This window comes from Agelaius phoeniceus, chromosome 18, assembly GCF_051311805.1.
Source record: "Agelaius phoeniceus isolate bAgePho1 chromosome 18, bAgePho1.hap1, whole genome shotgun sequence".
Taxonomy (NCBI): domain Eukaryota; kingdom Metazoa; phylum Chordata; class Aves; order Passeriformes; family Icteridae; genus Agelaius; species Agelaius phoeniceus.
This window is the reverse complement of record NC_135282.1, coordinates 9946976-9965470: the sequence shown is the minus strand read 5'-3', so window position 1 is coordinate 9965470 and position 18495 is coordinate 9946976. Positions and strand designations below refer to the sequence as shown.

Below are 18495 nucleotides of genomic sequence, written 5' to 3'. Positions count from 1 at the left end.
CCAGCTTTTTTTCTCCGGGGTAGGTGAGCCTGGCCTTGAAGAGACAAGCCCATGTGTATTTGTGCCTCAGTGCTTGGAAGGAGCAGTTTCTTATCACCCTCCTTGGAGGAGGGAGGGAAGATTTATCCTCTGGAGGTGAAGCTGCATGGCCTGTGAGCCCTTGGAAGGGAAAATGCCCTCATTGGTGCTGGGACAACTCCAATACTTGACTAAAATCTTGGCTTTGGGACTGGAGATGCCTGCACAGATTGTGTTGGGGAAGGGTAGGCATCTACCTTGTTTCCATGTTTTTTTATGGATTGGCACCTTCTGTAGTGAGCGTTCAGCTGATGAGAGCTTTCCAGGAGAGAGGAATGCTTGTGGACTGCTGTCCTTCTCCTTGTCCATCCTCAGCACAGCCTCAGGGAGCAGAGAGCCAGAAACCTCAGCCAGCCCAGGGCTCCTGGGTGTGAGCTCAGGGAGATCCAGGAGCACCAAGAGAACCTTTGATCCTGCTGGGATCTGCCTTCTTCCATGGGCTCATGTTCAGTGCTGTGGGATGCCTGGTTTTATGTTTGTCTTAAACCAAAAGCTTGGGCTCTGTGTCTGAGTTTGGGAATTACAGATCCAGTGAAGATGGAGAAATAGAGGGGGTTATGGCAGTGAGGAATGCAAAGCCTGAAAAAAAGGACTCCAGTTGGATGGTAGAATGGTAAAATCATGGAATGCTTTGGATTGGAAGGAACAGACACATTTTTGGAGAACAGGTTGCTCCCAGCCCCATCCAGCCTTGAACACACTGGTGCCTGGACAGTTTGACCTTTCCCCAATGCAGGAGGTGATGCTTTCCTTCCTCCTCCCTCTTTTGGTGGATCAGGGACCTTGCAAGGCCACATGAATGAAGATGTGTCCTGTCTCCAAAGCTGTGTGTCCTTGGCATTTCTTTTTTTGCCTGTCAAGAGAAACATTACTCACACATGGAACTCACTGGAGCAACTTGCATATTGCATCTTACATTGACTCCACACGTGATGCATGAACAGTATGAATGACAGAATAAGGATATTTTTTGCTGATTTAAGTCACTTCTGCCTTCATATGTTCTGCAGTGTTCTGTCATCACAGATGTACTTGATAAAATAGCAATATCTGGGCAGGATGGAAACTTATCATCCAAACCATCCTCAAGCATTTAGGAGACAGCCCTGGGAAGTCCAGTGCAGGCTTTGGAGTCAGGCAGTGAGCCAGTAAGGGAATCTCAGTCTGTTTCAGTGCAAGGCCATAAAAAGTGTGTGCTGTCTGGCAGGCAGAACATCTGGCAAACTGGCTAATGAGAGCCAGGCTGGGGGAGCTCCAAGGCAAAAGGAAGAGCTGCCCTGTAGGGTTGGTTTATAACTCTCTGAATTTGTAGGAGGTTACTAGTTTGTTGGAATTTTGAAAAAATTACTATTTATTTGAAGAAGTGCAGACATCAAAAACCAGGAATTCCAGCGTGACTTCAGTTTGATGTATAATAGCTGGCTGGAAAGGGTGATTTATCCCAGCCTCCTGTGGATGTTTTCTGTCCCTTATTCTCCTCTCAGCTCTGCCCTAGAGATCCCCCCTGACTGCATGAGCTCCTCCGAATGAGAGGAGTTTGTTTGCTCTCGGCCCATGGAGAGTTTTTCCTTCCCCTAAGCAGGGAATTTGTTTTGCAGAGGGAGAGGTTTGGGCTCTGGAAAGTTTATGCTCCTTCTCTTTCTTCCTTGTTTTTTTGTTTTTTATTGTAATGATGACATATGGAAACTATTTACACAGGAGCATGCTCGGCTGCACTGAATGGAAATGCTGGAGTCCCGGCAGTCTCGTTCTGGATGCCTTGTGTAAGCAGCCAGCTGGTTTTGCTTTTCCTTTTTTCCTTTTTTTTTTTTCTCTTTCCCCCCCTCCTCTTTTCTTTTTTCCCCTCCCTCCCTGCCTCTCTCCGTTTTCAGGGAACGCCTGGGATAAGTTACACAAGTGTAAGGAAGGAAGCTTTGCCATCTGTGACCGGCTCACTTCTCTTCCTTTGGCGTGCCCCTCGCGCCGCAAACTTCACCAAATACCTGTTTTCTTTTTCGTGCTGGAGATCCCTTGCTGTGCCTGCTCAGCACTTCCACTCCTCTCCCCGTTAGCTCATCGTGAGCAACTTGTGCTAAATGCCAAAACACGAGAGCGCAGCACATTCGCCAGCACCACGCTTGTGCCTGGCAGCTCCTCGTCCTGCAGCTCAACCTTCCCAAATCTCACCCTGGGAAACACCCAGGCAAAGGATCTCACTCCTCATCCTGCAGCTCGACCTTCCAAAATCTCACCCTGGGCAACACCCAGGGAAAGGATCTCTCACTGAGCCCTTCCTCAGAGGGGAGGAGGGGAGAAGCCGCTCACTTCTGCAGGCAGCAGAGCAGGATCTTTTGTGCGGAGCTTGGCCCCGAGGAGCAGCTTTGGGAAGGAAGGGGAGGCAGGAGCGGCGGGCTGCGAGCACCAGGGGCTGCCATGCAGTGGAGGGAGCTGCCTGCCATCTACCTCGAGGATCCCGGGAGCCCCGTGCAGAGATCCTCCTATCTCATTGAGCTCCATACTGATGGTAAACGCCGTCGGGGATGTGGTGCAGCACAAGCGGAGCCGAGCTTGCATTAGTCTGTGTCATTGTTATCATGGGAGCAGCTGAGGAAATTAGCTCGCTGGAGGGCTGCCAAGCACACAGTCAGAGGGCTGCTCTTGGAATTTATTATTATTTTTATTATTATTTATGACCCAGATGATGCTGTTGCCTCAGGGATGCTAGATCAACCTTCTGGTACCTGATGGGGAAGGAGCTGATCCACAAAATGCAGCTCCCCACCGGAACACTCGAGTGCATTTGCTGTTGTCTGTGCCTGGTTTAGACAGCAGGAAAGCATCTTGATTTCTAGAGCTGTTTCTTGGTTCTGATTTGCATCTCTGAGTGCTGTTTTGTATTTGCAACCTTGGTGTCAGAGCTGGGACAGCTCTCCTGTGGGAAGCACAGAGCGGGGTCCTGTCCTGGGTTTTGCTGGGCTGTGTCTTTCCTTGTGTCTGTCCTTTCCAGAGAGGTTAATTTTTGCAAAAGAGCTGCTTCAGGGTTAAAGGTGATTTTGGTATCTTTGTCAGGGTTAAAGGTGATTTTGGCATCTTTGTCAGGGTTAAAGGTGATTTTGGCATCTTTGTCAGGGTTAAAGGTGATTTTGGCATCTTTGGGCAGGGTCCAGTGTGTTGATGTTTAGGTTAATGCTACAAACCTTTGCTGTTTTGGTCACAGTGTGTTTTGATCCTCATAAATTTTGTATGTTTTGCAATGTAAAGTCCAGGTTCTGATGAAGATACGCTCCTCCTGTAACTGTTTATCATCAAATGTGAAAAGGTTTTGCTCTCAGGCTGCAGTTTGAGGGAGTCTGTCTTTTTGGGACACATCCCCAGCAAAACCTTTGTAAATAATAACATTTAAGAACTTTTTAGAGCTTGCAATATAACGCTTCTGATTTTTGCATATGGCTGTCATCTCTTAGTTAAAAAGCAGACAAACCAGAAGGCTGCCATTCCAGCTCCGTGGATAAATAAAAACTCCATCATTCAGGTTTTTTTTTTTTCAAGAGCTGTGCTAAATCAAGGGGTGTGGGGGAGGAACCGGCCTCATTCAGACATTTGTCCAGATTTTGAGTGGTATTTTAAGGGTGTGGGGGAAGCAAGGAAGAGAAACAGGCTTCGTGCTGCAGAATGCTCAGCAACCTGAGTGTGCAATCTGGAAGGTCTTCACAAACCCCAGAGAAATGTTATCTTAATTTGATTTGGGGGTGGAAGAGGCAGCTGTGGCTGTGCACTGGTGAAGGGGCTCTGATTTCTTCCCACTCCCTGCCTCTGCCAGGAGCACATGGTGCCATTTCTCTTGGCGGGTGCAGAGTTTTTGGCATGGGCTCCCTCTCCACTCCAGAGGGTGTTCTGGAGAGACTGAATCAGTAATTCATCCAGGATTATTTTGTCACAGCAAATCTTCAGCAGGCTGTCATGAGAGGGGAAGAGAACCTCGTGGTGCTTTTTGCCCACTCTCAGATAACAACTCTGAACACAGAGGGAATGAGCTGCCACACCACAGCTCCTGTGCTCATAAAAAAAGGGGGAAATCAGCACTGCTGTGCTGGCAAGCTCAATTTTACATGTACCCACTTTGGGAACATGAGGCACTGGAGGAGGGAAGTCTCTTCTGAGAGCAGGAACAACCATGTGATGTGGGGAATGTTTGAAACTCTGAAGAACTGAGAGTGTGGCTAGCTCCACCACAGGCCCTAAGCAGGTGTCACTGCTGGGGGTTCTCTGCTCAGGATTCTTTGTCAAAGGTAAAATAAAACCCCCAGTCCCAGAAGAAGAAACCAAGTGACATTCCCTTTTTGTACAGTAATTGTCTTCTTGCTTAGTTGTCATCTGTCTTAATAGTACTGAGGCTGCAGAATGCAAAAATGGCAATTATTTTGGAGTTTACATACATGCCCTGTATAACTCTCCTGTGGTAAGGGCACAGCTCCCCTTGGGACTTGCTTTTTTGCAATTGAATTGTTTTGGGGTTTTTCTAACAAAATCTTTATTTACAAAATCTGTTTAACACATTCAGTATGGCATTGTTCTGTAGTTCTTTGCTGGTGAGAAGGACAGGCTCTCAGAAATGTCAGAATTAATGTGTGCAGCGTGAACAGAAAATTCATCTTGCGGTTTGTTTGCATCAGAGGGGTGTCAGTACTCATCAGCACCTCAGAGTGTTGATGTGTTATTTAGTGAAGTGCTGGGAGAAATGGGGCTTTCTGCTCCAAGTCCTGACAGCTTCTCTCCTCACACTGGTGCCCCATGGCAGGGGCAGTGCTGTGTCCATCCTTCCATGGCCTCTGCTCCAGGGACACGTGCAAAAGCTTTCTGCTCCTGCAGCAAATGCTCTTCTCCTCACTGGGCTGGCCACCCTGGGAGGCTGGTGGCTGTTACCTGCCTGCTTGTAGATTGTGATGCTGATAGCAAGCTTCAGGCATGACAGCACACACCCCTGAGCCAGGAGAGCTGCTTGCTGTACTGAGTAGGAAGCTGTCTCTTCTGATGATCTTCTGGGAGCCTCCCCGTGTGCAAGTGCTGCGTTTCAGTGTCTCTTTAAAGCTCCTACCTGCCAAGAGTCAATTTGTCAGTGTGCAGCTGCCACTTTCCCAGCTGCTCTGGCTGTCTGTGATCCCAGAGCCTGCTGATGGCTGATCCCTGTTTCTCTGCTGCAGATGGAGGCAGCTACGACGTGGTCAGCGATGCCTCCAGCCCCGCGGCCAGGGAGTGCTGTGCCCAGCAGAGCTCTGCCCGCCACAACTGGGAGATGAACTACCAAGAGGCAGCCATCTACCTCCAGGTGAGCCCTGCTGCATGGGGGGACAATGCTCTGCAGGAGCTACACTGCTTCTTGGCCATGGGAAACAAACAGCTTCTGTTCTGGGGCTGAAAATTCAGTGCCTTGCCAAGGATTCTGCTTTGGGAGTGGGGCGGTGCTGGGGGCACCTCCAGTCAGGCTTTGGGAGTCATTTGGGGCAACCAACAACAAAATCCCCATCCTTTCCAAAGGACTGTGCTGGCTGGGGGTTCAGGATGTGCACAGTTCTGCCACCTTGGTGTGGAGGTTTCTGTAGCTGGTCACAGATTGTCATTTCTGCAGGTGCTCCAGGGGGAATGGTCAGTGCTCTCCTGTTCTGCAAGTGCAGGTCCCAACCTGCCTAGGCCATGGGGTGGCCCAATTAGTGTCAGTCAAGTCCTGCAGATCATGTGAGACACAAGAGAAAGCAGAGGTCTTGATTTCTACAGGATTAAAAAGGATGCTGGGATTAGGATCAGCCCAGGAGTGAAATTTATAATATTTAAAACAACAAAGAATCAAACCCCACCCATCCTTCAGTTACCAGAAACACCATCCTTACTGCAGCTAAGGGTTTGCTTTTTTAAGGTGCTGTACATCTGGTGTGAGCAATTAGCCACCAAAACTGAGCTTCTCCCAGAGCTGTCCAGTCTGAAGTGGTTGCTGGTTCCATTACTGTCCGTCCTTCCTTCTCTTTGTTCCCTTTCAAAGCTCTGGGGTGCTTGGGACCCAGCTGGGTTTTGGTTTTTTTTTGTTTAAACCACTGCAAGGTGACAGAAACTATTTGTTGTCTGTGCTCTGACCCCACAGGACTGAGAAATCTCACTTCTCAGATATTTTAAAACAGTGTAGGCTGGACCTTGACAACACTTGAGCTCCGTGGTGTGCTGGAGCAGCCCTGACAATGGCAGGGTGGCTCCAGCCTCCATCCCAGGCTTTTGTTTAAAAACTCCTGATTATTGGAGCATCTCTGCAAAGGGTCATTGAGCTGTGCAGCTCTGATGGTAATGGGCACAGCAGGCCTGGCCCTTTGGATGGGGATGATTGCTGCTGCTGCCTTCACCAATGGCCACGGTGACACTGTCCTTGAAATGAGGTAGAATCGCTTCAAGAGAGGTTTGTGAGCAGTGGCTGCAGGCAAGTGTTGGGTCTGGATAAGAGGGCTTTGCTGTCCAGGCACGTTTGGAATTGCTTGGCTCCCAAGAGGCAGGATTTAGGCTGTTTGTCATTCCACAAGTGTCTCCTGCCAGGGCGGATGGGAAGGACCCTGCTGATCCCAGCCTGGGCTCTGTGCAGGGCTGGCTCTGTCCTGCTCCAGCCCAGCTCTCTGACCCAGCAGTGTTTGTTCTGAAACCCAGTGTGAGCTGGAGTCAGTGAGACACATTGGGAACCCTCTCCTGAGCAAGTCTGGAGAATGCTTCACTTCCTAAAGGAGAGTTCCCTGACCTCGTTATCCTTTTGCAATCACAGCTATTCTGCTTTGATAGTAATAGCTTGGCTGTCCTTGCAGTAATTGCCTGCCTGAGAAGATGTTAATTTAAATAAAACCTCACCACTTCTTGTGCATCTGTGTGGCCCTGCTGGGGAAAAGTGATCTCTTATGACAGTTCCCAAGAGGCAGCAAGTTTCCTGTGAGTAACAAAAGCTCCCTTGCCAGAACTGTTGACTCTAGAAAAAGAAGAAGCTGTTGGGTGGTTCTGATGAAAACCCTCTAAAATCTCCCCAAACTAAGTTTCATCCTAGGGGTAAAAATAGTCACGATGTAGCTGTTTGAAAATCAGTTGTAGGCAAAGTGTTAAGATGGAGTATCTGACCTTTTAATGTTAATTAAGCTTTCTAGTTAAGAGGGAATGACAAATCAGCATAGAGACTCGTTAATTTTGCATGGAGTCTGTCCTATATTCCTGAAGCAGAAAACACTGTGTGTGCTCCAATGTTTTCTCCCAGACATTTTGCAAGGCCAAGATAAGGAGGAACAACTGTCAGCCAGGTGCCCTGGAGCTTATCTGGGTGTTTTCGTGTTCTGTCCTGGAGAAGTTTAATCAAATAAGTCTGTAAACATGTGGAAGTAGTTGCAAGTAAATGAAGTGCTGTGTTTGTGTTGGGATGTCAGCTGAAGTTTCTTTGCCTGCCTTTACAAACTCTCCCAGCTCTCTGCCTCATTGTGAAAAGGCTCAGGGGTTTCTGAAGCAGGAGTTTATGGATATTAAAGAGTTTCATTACTGAAATGTGGTTATGAGCAGAAGGGGATATCCCGTGTGTGTAGAGTCCATTCCTCAATAAACACATTAACAACAGGCTGTAAATGGGAATTGTCTGTTGGGAATTGTATCTAATCCCTATAAAAGTCTGCATTCTTTACTCTTTTATAGCACCAAGAGTCACTAATGCTGTTGCCTTCTTTATTCCTGCTGCCCTAGGAAGGAGAAAATAATGACAAGTTCTTCACCCACCCCAAAAATGCCAAAGCACTCGCTGCCTACCTCTTTGCACACAACCACCTTTTCTACCTGATGGAGCTGAGCACGGCCCTGCTGCTGCTGCTGCTGTCCCTGTGCGAGGCCCCAGCGGTCCCCATGCTCCGCCTGGGCATCTTTGTGAGTACCGGCCCTAAATGGCAAAGTCTGCTTGCTCTGCAGCCTGGGGAAGAGGAAAATGATGGCCAAACAGAGAGGAAGGAGGAGGCAGTAAGAGGAAAAAAAATCCACCTGGTTTGTTCTGTAAATGGTTGACAGCAGATAGGCCAGACAGCAAAACTTCCTTTTTCCATCTGATCTAGGCAGACCACAATGAAAGTGATACTCATTTTGTGTTATCAATTTGTGCAGTTCTTCATTTAGTAACAGAAATAAGTGGGTTTTTCCTTTTTCATGAGATAACTCAGCAGACTGTGGGTTTTGATGGGGTGGTTTCAAAGCTGTTGTCAGGGCTGGTGCCATTACCCCAGCACTACCACTGGTTCCTAGAACACAGATCAGGACCTTCCCTGTGATTGTCCAGAATTCTAATTCAAGGAAAAACCCTTCTCTCCCTGCCCAGAAGCTCTCCTTCCTGTGTTCCACTAAAAAAATTAGTCTCCATCTTTTTCGAAGTGTTTCTGCTCAAATTGTTGATGTCTTGGCCTTTTGTTTCAAATGTATCAGTAACTTTTTTCCTGTGTTGCTCAAGCCCAGAAGGGACATGGATTTCAGGAAATTCTGGCCTGGTACTGCTTAGAGAAAAACTGCACAGGTTTTTATAAAAGCACAAAGCAGTAGATATAGAAATTTTGAAAAACACTGCTATGCTAGCTGTAAAAGAGTGGCTTGGGGTTTTCCTGCATGCCACAAGGCAATGCTCAGACTGCTGTCAAACCCAGCTGCTCCTTGGAAAAGGAGGGGCAGGAGTGTGGCCTCTGCTGTGCTGCTGTTCTCACCAAGCCTGTGCTGCGGCAGGTCCACGCTACCCTGGAGCTGTTTGCGTTAATCGTGGTCGTCTTTGAGCTCTCCATGAAGATGAGGTGGCTGGGCTTCCAAACCTTTATCAGGCACAAAAGGACTATGGTCAAGGTGAGTTTTCTTGCTTGATTGCCAGGGTTTCTCCTTTAGCACCTCCAAGAGCCAAAGAGCCAGATGCAATACTGGCCTGCACTGCAGCAGGGTGATGTAGCTGCTGTGTCCCAGCTCCCGGATGATTCATGTGAGATCCCTCAACTCTCAGGTCTCAGAATCTCTGCTGCTCACAGTGACCCCAAAATATGTTAGAAAGTCTAAGAAGGAGTCAGAACTCTTCTGTTCTCGTTCTCAAGGTTGTTTATTGTATCTTATTTATAAAATTCTTTCTCTGGCCTGCTGAGGTCCGTTCAGCAGGTCAGACAGAGGCACACTGACACCCTCAGGGTGGTGTTATCTTTTTATACTAAAAACTATGTGTACATTATTTACCATAACTTCCCAATGCCTATCACCTATGTTAGACAGTGAGCTTCTACTCTAAACCAATCCAAAAATGCCAGCATCACCCAGAAGATGGAGGGTAGGAAGAAGAAGGAAAAAGGACACGGCACGCCCAAATTCCTCCATCTTGTGACCCTGAGCCCCCATTCTAAAAACCTCAAAAATCTTATTTTTTCACCCCGTGACAAACTAACTATTATTCTACTTAAACTCTCTTGACTTGTAATTCCTTATATAAAGGTGGTTATTTGCTCCATGGGTCAAGATCAAAGGCACAGGTGTCTTGGGCTCTGTGCCAAGGGCTCTGAGCCCCCTGGGCAGGGCAGCCAGAGGAATTTCCTGGGTTCTGACACTCAGGGACACCTCCCATCCTTCAGATGTGCAGATAAACAGGTGGTGAGGCAGAGCTTTGCCTCTGATCCCCCCTTTCTTGCAGACGTGTGTGCTGTTGGTGCAGTTCATCGAGGCCATCGTGGTGCTGGTGCGCCAGACCTCGCACGTGCGCATCACCCGCGCCCTGCGCTGCATCTTCCTCGTGGACTGCCGCTACTGTGGGGCTGTCAGAAGGTGATGCTGGGCTCTGCCCTCCCTCCTGGGGCTGGGCTGGAGGGAAAGCACTCAGATCCTCGAGCTGGGCATGGGTCTTGGGTCTTCAAAGAGACAGGAGCTGTTGTTGGTTGGTGTAAGGTTGTTTATTGCGTGAATACGTCAGTCTCGAAGAGTTCAGAGTATTGAGGTCTGTGCTGAAGCTTCCTGGCATAGAGTCCTGATGTTCTGAGCAGCAGCTACTATCCCTTTTTTCCTTTTCCTTTCCACCCCATACAGTGGGATTTTACTCATAAATCATCCAATCAGCTGAAAACACAATTCTAAAACATTCTTCCTATCCGAGCTTGATTCTAATGTGTGAAAGCAGTGTCAGTTCTTACCCAAAATCTACACATGTACTTCTGTCTGTTCATGCAAATAATTCTATCTGTTCTATCCAGAAATGCAAGCAATGTTCTGCTGTTTTCATTATGTCTGGCACTAAGTAAATTTTGTGAAAGGTAACGGTGCTGAACTTTAAACTAGGCTTTAGGGCTTTTACTAGTTAACACAGTTTCTTAAGGCACTTAAAATATATTTCTACTCACTTAAAACTAAAGCTTACACTTTTACTTCATGTCTGTGTGGCTTAATATATTTCATTTTCTCTAAAGGTTCCAATTTAATCCCTACATTCCTTTCTCTCTCTGAGGGACTCAGAGAGGCTTCTATTTCATGCATTCCAACAAAATCCTGCAAACATCCCAGGAAAGTCAGTGTCTTTCACTGGCATTTGTGTTGGAGATTGTTCCACTGTGAGCTAACTGTGGATGTGCTGGTGGTGCACAGGGCTTGGGTGTATAAACCAGCTCAGAGAGACCAGCACAGGGTGTGGCTGCACTGGCTCTGCTCCTGGGCTTGCCTGGAAACTGCACAGTGAATCAGGGCTGGTCTTCAGTCTGCAGAAGGAGAGCTGACAACATGACATTAGTGTTGTTTGCAGTACCTGAGAGCTGACTGCAAAGGACAGATGGGTAGCTTGGAAATGATCCTAATTTAGCAAGCTTTCTACTTTTAATCCTTGGAGGGAGTGGGAAGAAAGCCCTCAAGTGTGGGGGGGTGGTGGTGGGGATTTTTATTTCCCCTGACAACCTGGAGGAGTAAATGTGCAAATTTTAATTTATTAATGTTTTCTCTTATTTTTCAGAAATCTGCGACAGATCTTCCAGTCCCTCCCACCATTTATTGACATCCTTCTCCTCCTGCTTTTCTTCATGGTGATTTTTGCTATTCTGGGTGAGTTGTATTTATGGGTGGAGAAGTGATGCTCTTAACCAGTGATTGTCCAAAAGCAACGTGAACAGCCTGGATGAATATAAATCTGATCAGATCCAAAGTGTTGCCAGGATCTTCCATTTATCCCATTTCATCTGCAGTCTGGAAGGCAGAGTTAAAACATCCAAAAAATCTGAAAGCTGGGTATTTAATTTTGAGACAAAAGTCCTTTTGACCTCTTCCAGAGCACAGTCGGTGGTGTGTGTTTTCAAGCTCTGCTTCCACCAGCTCTTCCTCAGTGTTAACACTTTATTCTGCATCCCCACAAATGCATGTGTCTGGAGTGTACCTGCTACAGCCCAAACCATCCCCAGAAAGTTTATTTTCCAAAAGGAGCAGTGAAATGCCAATGACATCTATTGGCAAATCTCTGTGGAGAAAATCTTCCAGATACTCCCATTCTCAGGGTGTCAGAGAGGATTTGCTGTTAGTGGGACCTTTCCTTTGGGAATTGCTTCACTGCTCGACATTGAACTGACTTTATTTTTGTTTGTTTTTTCTCCTTTCTTTCCTTCTCTATTTTCTCTGCTGCCTCTTTAGGTTTTTACTTGTTTTCTCCTAACCACTCGGATCCAGTGAGTATCTCGATTTTTTCATTAAGAATTCAACATTACAGTGCAGTCATAGTTTATTAAACCATGTGAGACCAAACACTGGCAGCTCCTGGCAGTGTCACCCTGCTTTACCCTCTGTGGGGAGGAAAACTGTGGAAGGAACTTCCTCCAAGACAAGATGTCCCAAAGGGAACATTCTGAGAGTTGTTCCTTGTTCTTGGTGCCTTCATTCAGCCAAAAGAGCCACCTGCCCCTGTCCCCAGGGGAGGAGGTGTCTGGGGCAAAGCTCAGCCACTTCCACTGCTGTGGTCAGAGTCCAGCAGCCACTGGTTCCTGCTGCCTGGGAAAAAGTACTTATAAAAATGTGCTTTTGGCTTAACCCTTCACACACCATTTCTCAGGGAACTTTAAAAGTGCTGTAGTACTTTTCCCTAGGGAAGGCATCAGGGAATTGTGGGAGTGCCTGAATCCAAAGGGGTTGGGGGACTGGTTGTTTCTTTGAACAAAGTGTCCCTATGAGTTCCTGCTTGCATTTTGTCATGGGAATTTTTTCTTTCAGTACTTCAATACCTTAGAGAACAGCCTGGTGAATCTCTTTGTGCTTTTGACCACTTCAAAGTAAGTTCATGCTCTTCTATCTCAGTCTTTCCCTTTGTCCCAAAGGAGTCTGGCAGAGCCAAGGGTTTATCTGCAGAAATGCTCTGTCCCAAAATGTGTGACCCCTTTCCTTTGCCTGAGAGAGAGAGAGATGTCCAGGGTCAGCCTGCATGGGAAGAGCTGCTATTCCACTTTACTTTAGGACACTGTGACCTCAGCTGCAGAGTTATCTCTAAGGACTCAGATGTCTTCATCACTGTGAGGGCAGTAAGGGGGAAACAGCTTTGTTAGGCCTTGGTCCAAGAAGGGAAAATGTGTTTGTGCTCCTTTGTCAGCCAACAGCTCACTGTTGAGAAGTAACTTCCCATTCCTGTGCTGCACTTCCCCTGTCTGCTAGGAAACTGGGATAACAGCAGTGAGTAAATATTGATCTGCTGTCAGGGAGAGCCCTGGGGATTAGGAGATTAGCAAAGGATGGAAGAAATCTGAGGTGGTAACACCTGCACCAGGGCTGTACTGCTGTTGTTAAGTACCAAAGCATAGCCCTTAACCACACCACAAATCCCATTTGGTGTTTGGGGTGTGTGAGGAATGCGCTTGCCACATTTATTATTTTTCCACAAGTTTTGTACAACTGTGCAGCTCTTTAGATGTGAGTTCATACACACACGCTCCCTTCCCTGTGCCTGTTGCTGTGCAGTGGGCTGTGTGCCATGAGGTTTTTGGGGCTCACCCTTGTGTCCTTTGGGATGCAGTTTCCCTGATGTGATGATGCCGTCCTACGCCCGCAACCCCTGGTCCTGTGTCTTCTTCATCGTGTACCTCTCCATCGAGCTCTACTTCATCATGAACTTGGTGAGTCCCCAGGGGAGCACTTCCCTTCCCTCTGCCTGCTTGTGGAGCTCATTGCTCAGCAGAGTCTTCCCCATTCCCAGAACTGCTCTGCAATCATCTCAGACCCTTTGGCAGAACACTTCTAGAAGTGGCAGCTTGGCTACAGATAGAACTCTTTTAATGCCTAACCATGAGGAATTGAACTAAATCACAGAAAACCAAATTATATGAGCATCTTTCAACTACTCTCCCATTAATATCGTGCTTGGAGTGACATACTCAGTTACATGAAATTTATTATCCTTCTCTGTCTTAATTATTTATCATAAGATGGCATTTTATTATCTGGACTTGCCCGAAATACTTTGTAAATCAGTTTGAAGGGGATGGAATTACTCAGGATGGCAGGACTGCAGTGCTGATCACTGCAGAGTGAGAGCACGGCTGCCCAGGGGAGGATGTGAGTGCTGGAAAAGGCCTTGCCAAAGGAGCTGAGGAATTCTGCAGCCCAAGGTGAGGGATTTGATGCTTGTGGTTGGATTTCACTGCCTCCCCAGATGGAGGGTTAGCTTTGCTATGTGTTAGCCAAAGCTCCCAGGAAGGGTGGATGCAGAGAGCAGCCCTGAAACCCTGCTTTCCAGGAACAGATCAGGGCATTTTAATAAATCTTTTGATATGGCTTTCTGCTGGCACTTGTGTAGCTCTTAAAACCCACTAGCAAGTGTTGAGAGACCAGAAACATCTGGACCTCCTCTAAAAAGTGGATCAGAGCTTGGGGATCCCTTTGTGGGATCCCTGGTGCCAGTGGGACCTCACCAGCTCCATCAGCATTCCTGCTGCAGGCAGCGCCTCTCCTTGCTTCCCTGAAACCCTGCAGAGTATAAAGGTCAAAACAGCACTTCTTTCTTGGTTTTTTTTCCCTGTCTTCTCAGCTTCTGGCTGTTGTGTTTGACACTTTCAATGACATTGAGAAGAGGAAGTTCAAGTCCCTGCTGCTGCACAAGCGCACGGCCATCCAGCACGCGTACCGGCTGCTGGTCACCAAACAGGTACAGCTGGGCCAGCAGCACCCTGGCCTGCCTGCTGACCTCCAAAAAAAGGGCTTTTTTCTCTGTCCATTGTGATCAGGCTCACCATGGGCTGGTGGTTTTTTCATTCATGTTCACCTCTGTTAGTGGAGAAAAAGCAGAGTGGTCTGAATTTCAGCCCTGCGTGAGGTTATGGCTTGGTAAAATGAGAGAGGTTTGTTCTGGAGTGCATGTGATCATTGATTTCTCTCTGAATCAGCCTGGGTCACTTGAGGACTTGTTTGGCTTACCAGGCATCACTACTGAGAGGAGGGATGGGTCATACAATTGAAAATATAATCCATTCTCTAGATCCTGCACAAGTGAGCAGTGCAGAAACAGAAGGAATTCACCTACAAACAGCTTTTTACAGGGATAAGCACTGTGGGGAGAGGGTTGATTTCTTGCTTAACTTGTTGGAGCAGCAAGAGAAATAAGACCCAAAAATAACTAACCCACTTCTAGTAGATTAGTTCATGTTTAGTGCACATAGCTGATGGTCTTAAAAAAGTGCCATGATGGGATCTGTTAGGCTGCCTGCTAATTTCCCAAGAAGAGGGGTTGAACTCTGCTTGGGGTGTCTGGTTGGACAATTTTCAGGTGATGGGGCAGCAGGGAACAGTTCTGCATTTGCTGGAGGGACCCATTGCCAGAAAGGCTTTCTGATCTCTGTGCCCTGGGATGAGCTTGGTGTGTTAAAGTAATAGCTCAGGGTGCTTTGGGGGCTCAGTTATAACGTATGAAATCCTGCTTAAAACAAATCCAGAGTGAGAATTAAAAGCTCTGTTCATTCCTGCCTGCTGCTGCTGCTTCTGACAGCATTCCTTTGTTGCCAGAGGCCATCTGGAATTTCCTTCAAGCACTTTGAAGGGCTGCTGCGGTTCTACAAGCCTCGGATGTGTGCCAGGGAGAGATATCTCACCTTCAAAGCACTGAACCAGAGCAATACCCCTTTAGTCAGGTAGGATGGTCCTGCTGCTGTGTCAATCACATATTTTATGAGAATCCTTTCGCTAGGATTTTTCTCCTGAGGAGCTGAGAAGCCTCAGAAAAGAAATGTAAACAATAACTATCTGATGGCTGTGGAATGTGCTCTGGAGATGGTTTACCAACAGGTGCATCTTTGATTGGCATCATGTGGATTGTTTTTTCTTGATGACCAATCATGGTCCAGCTGTGTCAAGGCTCTGGTCTGTCAGAGATTTTATTACCATTCTTTGCTAGCCTTCTGATGTCTCCTTTCTCTTTCTTTCATATAGTTTTAGTATAGCATTTTTAATATAATATATATCATAAAATAATAAATCAGCCTTCTGAAACATGGAGTCAGATCCTCATCTCTTCCCTCATCCTGGGGACCCTCAAGCACCAGCACAGTGCTGCAGCCAGAGCAGGGAGCTTGCTGCATCCCTGCAGCTGGGCTGTGCTTTGGAGAGGATGGCTGGGTTTATGCAGGGTTTTTCTGGCAAGCAGGCAGCTGGGAGGGGTGGGTACCCTGAGAGCTGAGGTGCTGGAGTTCCTGCCCTCTTGTGGATACAGCCCTGCTGGCACTCCCAGGCAGGAGCTGCTCCCCTCTCCCCTGGCAGAGCAGAGGCAAGGGCTGGGGAGCAGCACTGGAGCCTGCCTGGAGCATTTCCTCACTCAGCGCAGCCTCGCAGCTTTTAACAAGTTTTTGCTTTTTTCCAGCAGCTGGCTGTCCCCCCCAGGGTTTTGTTAATTAAAATTTGGTTCTGCTGGTGCTTTCAGGGCTGCCATCCTCTGTGTTATGAGGCAGAGAATTGCCATTCTGGTGGGGGGTGGGTGCTGCTAACTCCAGCTAGCAAGGGAGTAGAGGGAATTAGAGCAGGAGACCTTCTCTTCCTTTCCCTTTGTTCTGCCCACAGACAGGTTCCAAGTGACTCTCCTATGGAACTGGTGCTGATGCTTCTCCTTGAAGTCAAGTGCCACAGAGAAGTATTGAAAATGGCACAGAGAGAAAGACTGAGTTGTGAAATTTAGGCACCAGTGTCACCAGTAAGAGTCTGAGAAGTTCAGCATCCTCACTTCCAGACACATAAAAGCTGTTACAGGCCTGACCCTGGGCACCTAGACAGGCACTCATGTTCTATGAGTTTCTTTGCTTTCATGTCCTTTTTCAAACTTCATTTTTACCTTGAAAAGAAAATGTGCAAGGATGTTAGAAAAGGACTGTACGAGTAATTAAGCCAGTCCAAGACTTCTTCATGAAGAGCAGTGCAATCTCCATCCCTTGGAGCTGGCATCTAAGCCTCAGGTCTTTCCTCTCACTGGAGTTCAGCAGAGTCAGAGTTTCCCTTGAGGCTGAAGCATTTCAGAAAGGAGATTCTGGCTATTGTCAATCAGGAACCTTTGGCCAGGCTGGGAGGAGGTCACTGCTGGGTCCTGTCAGCTGTGGCTGCAGTTCTGATAAGGAGTTAATAACTTCCAGGACTCTCCACTGGTGATGTCTGACAGGGACAATTAAGGATCTCTCTGATCAGATGTTTCTTTCTGTTTTGCAGTCTAAAGGATTTTTACAATTTCTATGAAGTTGTTGGCTTAAAATGGAAGGTAAGAGTTTGTTGGGTGGAGAGGAAGCAAACCGTGTGTGGGAGGGAGAGAAAAGGAGTGGTTAGAGAGGAGCTGGGTGAGAAACAAAGGCAATCTAAGAGAAGCAGTGCTGGGGGTAGGGTGGGTCTCCATCCCTGCCCTGTTTTTCTGGCTGGGTGTGGCTCTGGCTGCTGCTGACCGTGGCTGTTCTGCTCCCAGGCCAAGCGGAACCGCGAGCACTGGTTCGATGACCTGCCACGGACTGCCTTCCTTATCTTCAAAGGTAACTCACCCTTGGCACGGCAGCATGGGCTCAGCTGGCAGGAAGAGCCTTTCTTTACAAAGACAGGACACTCTGAAGGGACTTTCTCCTGTGTCCCTGGCAAACACCTGAGGGAAGGCCTTCTAACCAACTCCATGTGCATCCAGAGCCTCCGAGCCAGAGACTTGGGTTCAGAGTCTCCAGGGAGGATTCCTGTCCTGGAAATATTCCTGCAGTGGCTGTGGACTGGGATTTGGGTTGTCACAAAAGCTCTCAGGCTGCCTGGTCCCATTCAGGTCAAGGACAGCAGTTTGGAAAGGGAAGAAAGGCCTGAAACCCCCATCAGAGCCATGTCTTGCCAATTTACCTCCTGTGTCCCAAGTTCCCTGACTGGATGTCACCATTCAAAATTAAGAACCTGCAGCTCTTCTGAGGTGGTCTGTGCTCCTGGGGAGCAGCTGACACCCTCTGATCCAAACACAGCTGCCACAGGAGCCCTCAGAGCTCTGCTGATGCTCCCAACCCTCCTTGTTGTTCCAAACACAGAGCATTTACCTCTGTCCACCCCAGAATTAGCACTTAGAGACCAAACAGGGCATCCTGGGGGCTAAGGATAAGGATTTCATTGCTGCTAAAATTCTAAAGGATATTTAAACTTGTTCCCAAAAAGTGGAAGCTAATAATCTGCTGATCTGTTTAGCTTCTATGGAAAGTGTCTCTAGGGAGAAGAGAGAGGGGTCTGTGGTGTGGAGGATGGTGTAAACCATGGTTTGTTTTGTCATCCTTTCCTTCACACAGGCATCAACATCCTGGTGAAGTCCCGTGTGTTCCAGTACACCATGTGTGAGTAGGAATAATCTGCTTGGCTCCCTTGCTCGTGTGCCTCTGGTCTGCTGGCTCTGCCAGCCCTCCAAGGAACTTGGAGGAACTTTCACAGAATCACTGGGTTGGAAGAGACCTTGAACATCATGGAGTACAACCCAGTACCTCAGCTAAACCCTGGCACCCAGTGCCACATCCAGGCTTTGTTAAACACACCCAGGGATGGGAACCCCACCACCTCCCTGGGCAGAACATTCCAGAACTTTATCACTCTTTCTGTGAAAAACTTTTTCCTTATATCCAACCTGTGAAAAACTTTTTCCTTATATCCAACCTGTATCCAACCTGTGAAAAACTTTTTCCTTATATCCAACCTTATATCCAAGGGAAATACACCCTTGGTGCAGCTCAAGGGTGTGTGCTCTGGTTCTGTCAGTGCTGCTGGGGAAAGAGCCCAGCCCCAGCTGAGCACAGGCACCTTTCAGGAGCTGTGCAGAGTGAGGAGGGCAGCCCTGAGTCTCCTTTTCTGCAGGCTGAGCACCCCCAGCTCACTCAGGGCTTCCTCACAGGGTTTGTGTTCCACCCCTTGTTGCCTCCTCTGGATGCACTTAAGCATCTCAATGTCCTTCCCAAA

At 47.8% G+C, this 18495-nt stretch overlaps 1 protein-coding gene across 3 annotated transcripts in view; it reads left to right on the top strand.

The window, feature by feature from the left end:
- Nucleotides 1-18495, top strand: part of TPCN1 (two pore segment channel 1) — a 42564-nt gene that overhangs the window by 12347 nt on the left and 11722 nt on the right. For 2 of the 3 annotated variants that reach the window (XM_054645518.2, XM_077187634.1), the window contains exons 3-15: nt 5259-5383; nt 7801-7977; nt 8815-8928; nt 9752-9882; nt 11051-11139; nt 11719-11753; nt 12292-12350; nt 13085-13184; nt 14096-14212; nt 15067-15191; nt 16750-16798; nt 16997-17060; nt 17838-17882. In XM_054645518.2, coding sequence (XP_054501493.1) covers nt 5259-5383; nt 7801-7977; nt 8815-8928; nt 9752-9882; nt 11051-11139; nt 11719-11753; nt 12292-12350; nt 13085-13184; nt 14096-14212; nt 15067-15191; nt 16750-16798; nt 16997-17060; nt 17838-17882 — 1230 coding nt within the window. Of the gene's footprint in view, nt 1-1975; nt 2582-5258; nt 5384-7800; nt 7978-8814; nt 8929-9751; nt 9883-11050; nt 11140-11718; nt 11754-12291; nt 12351-13084; nt 13185-14095; nt 14213-15066; nt 15192-16749; nt 16799-16996; nt 17061-17837; nt 17883-18495 lie in introns of those variants that run through there. The other variant, XM_054645519.2, reaches the window with a different exon arrangement.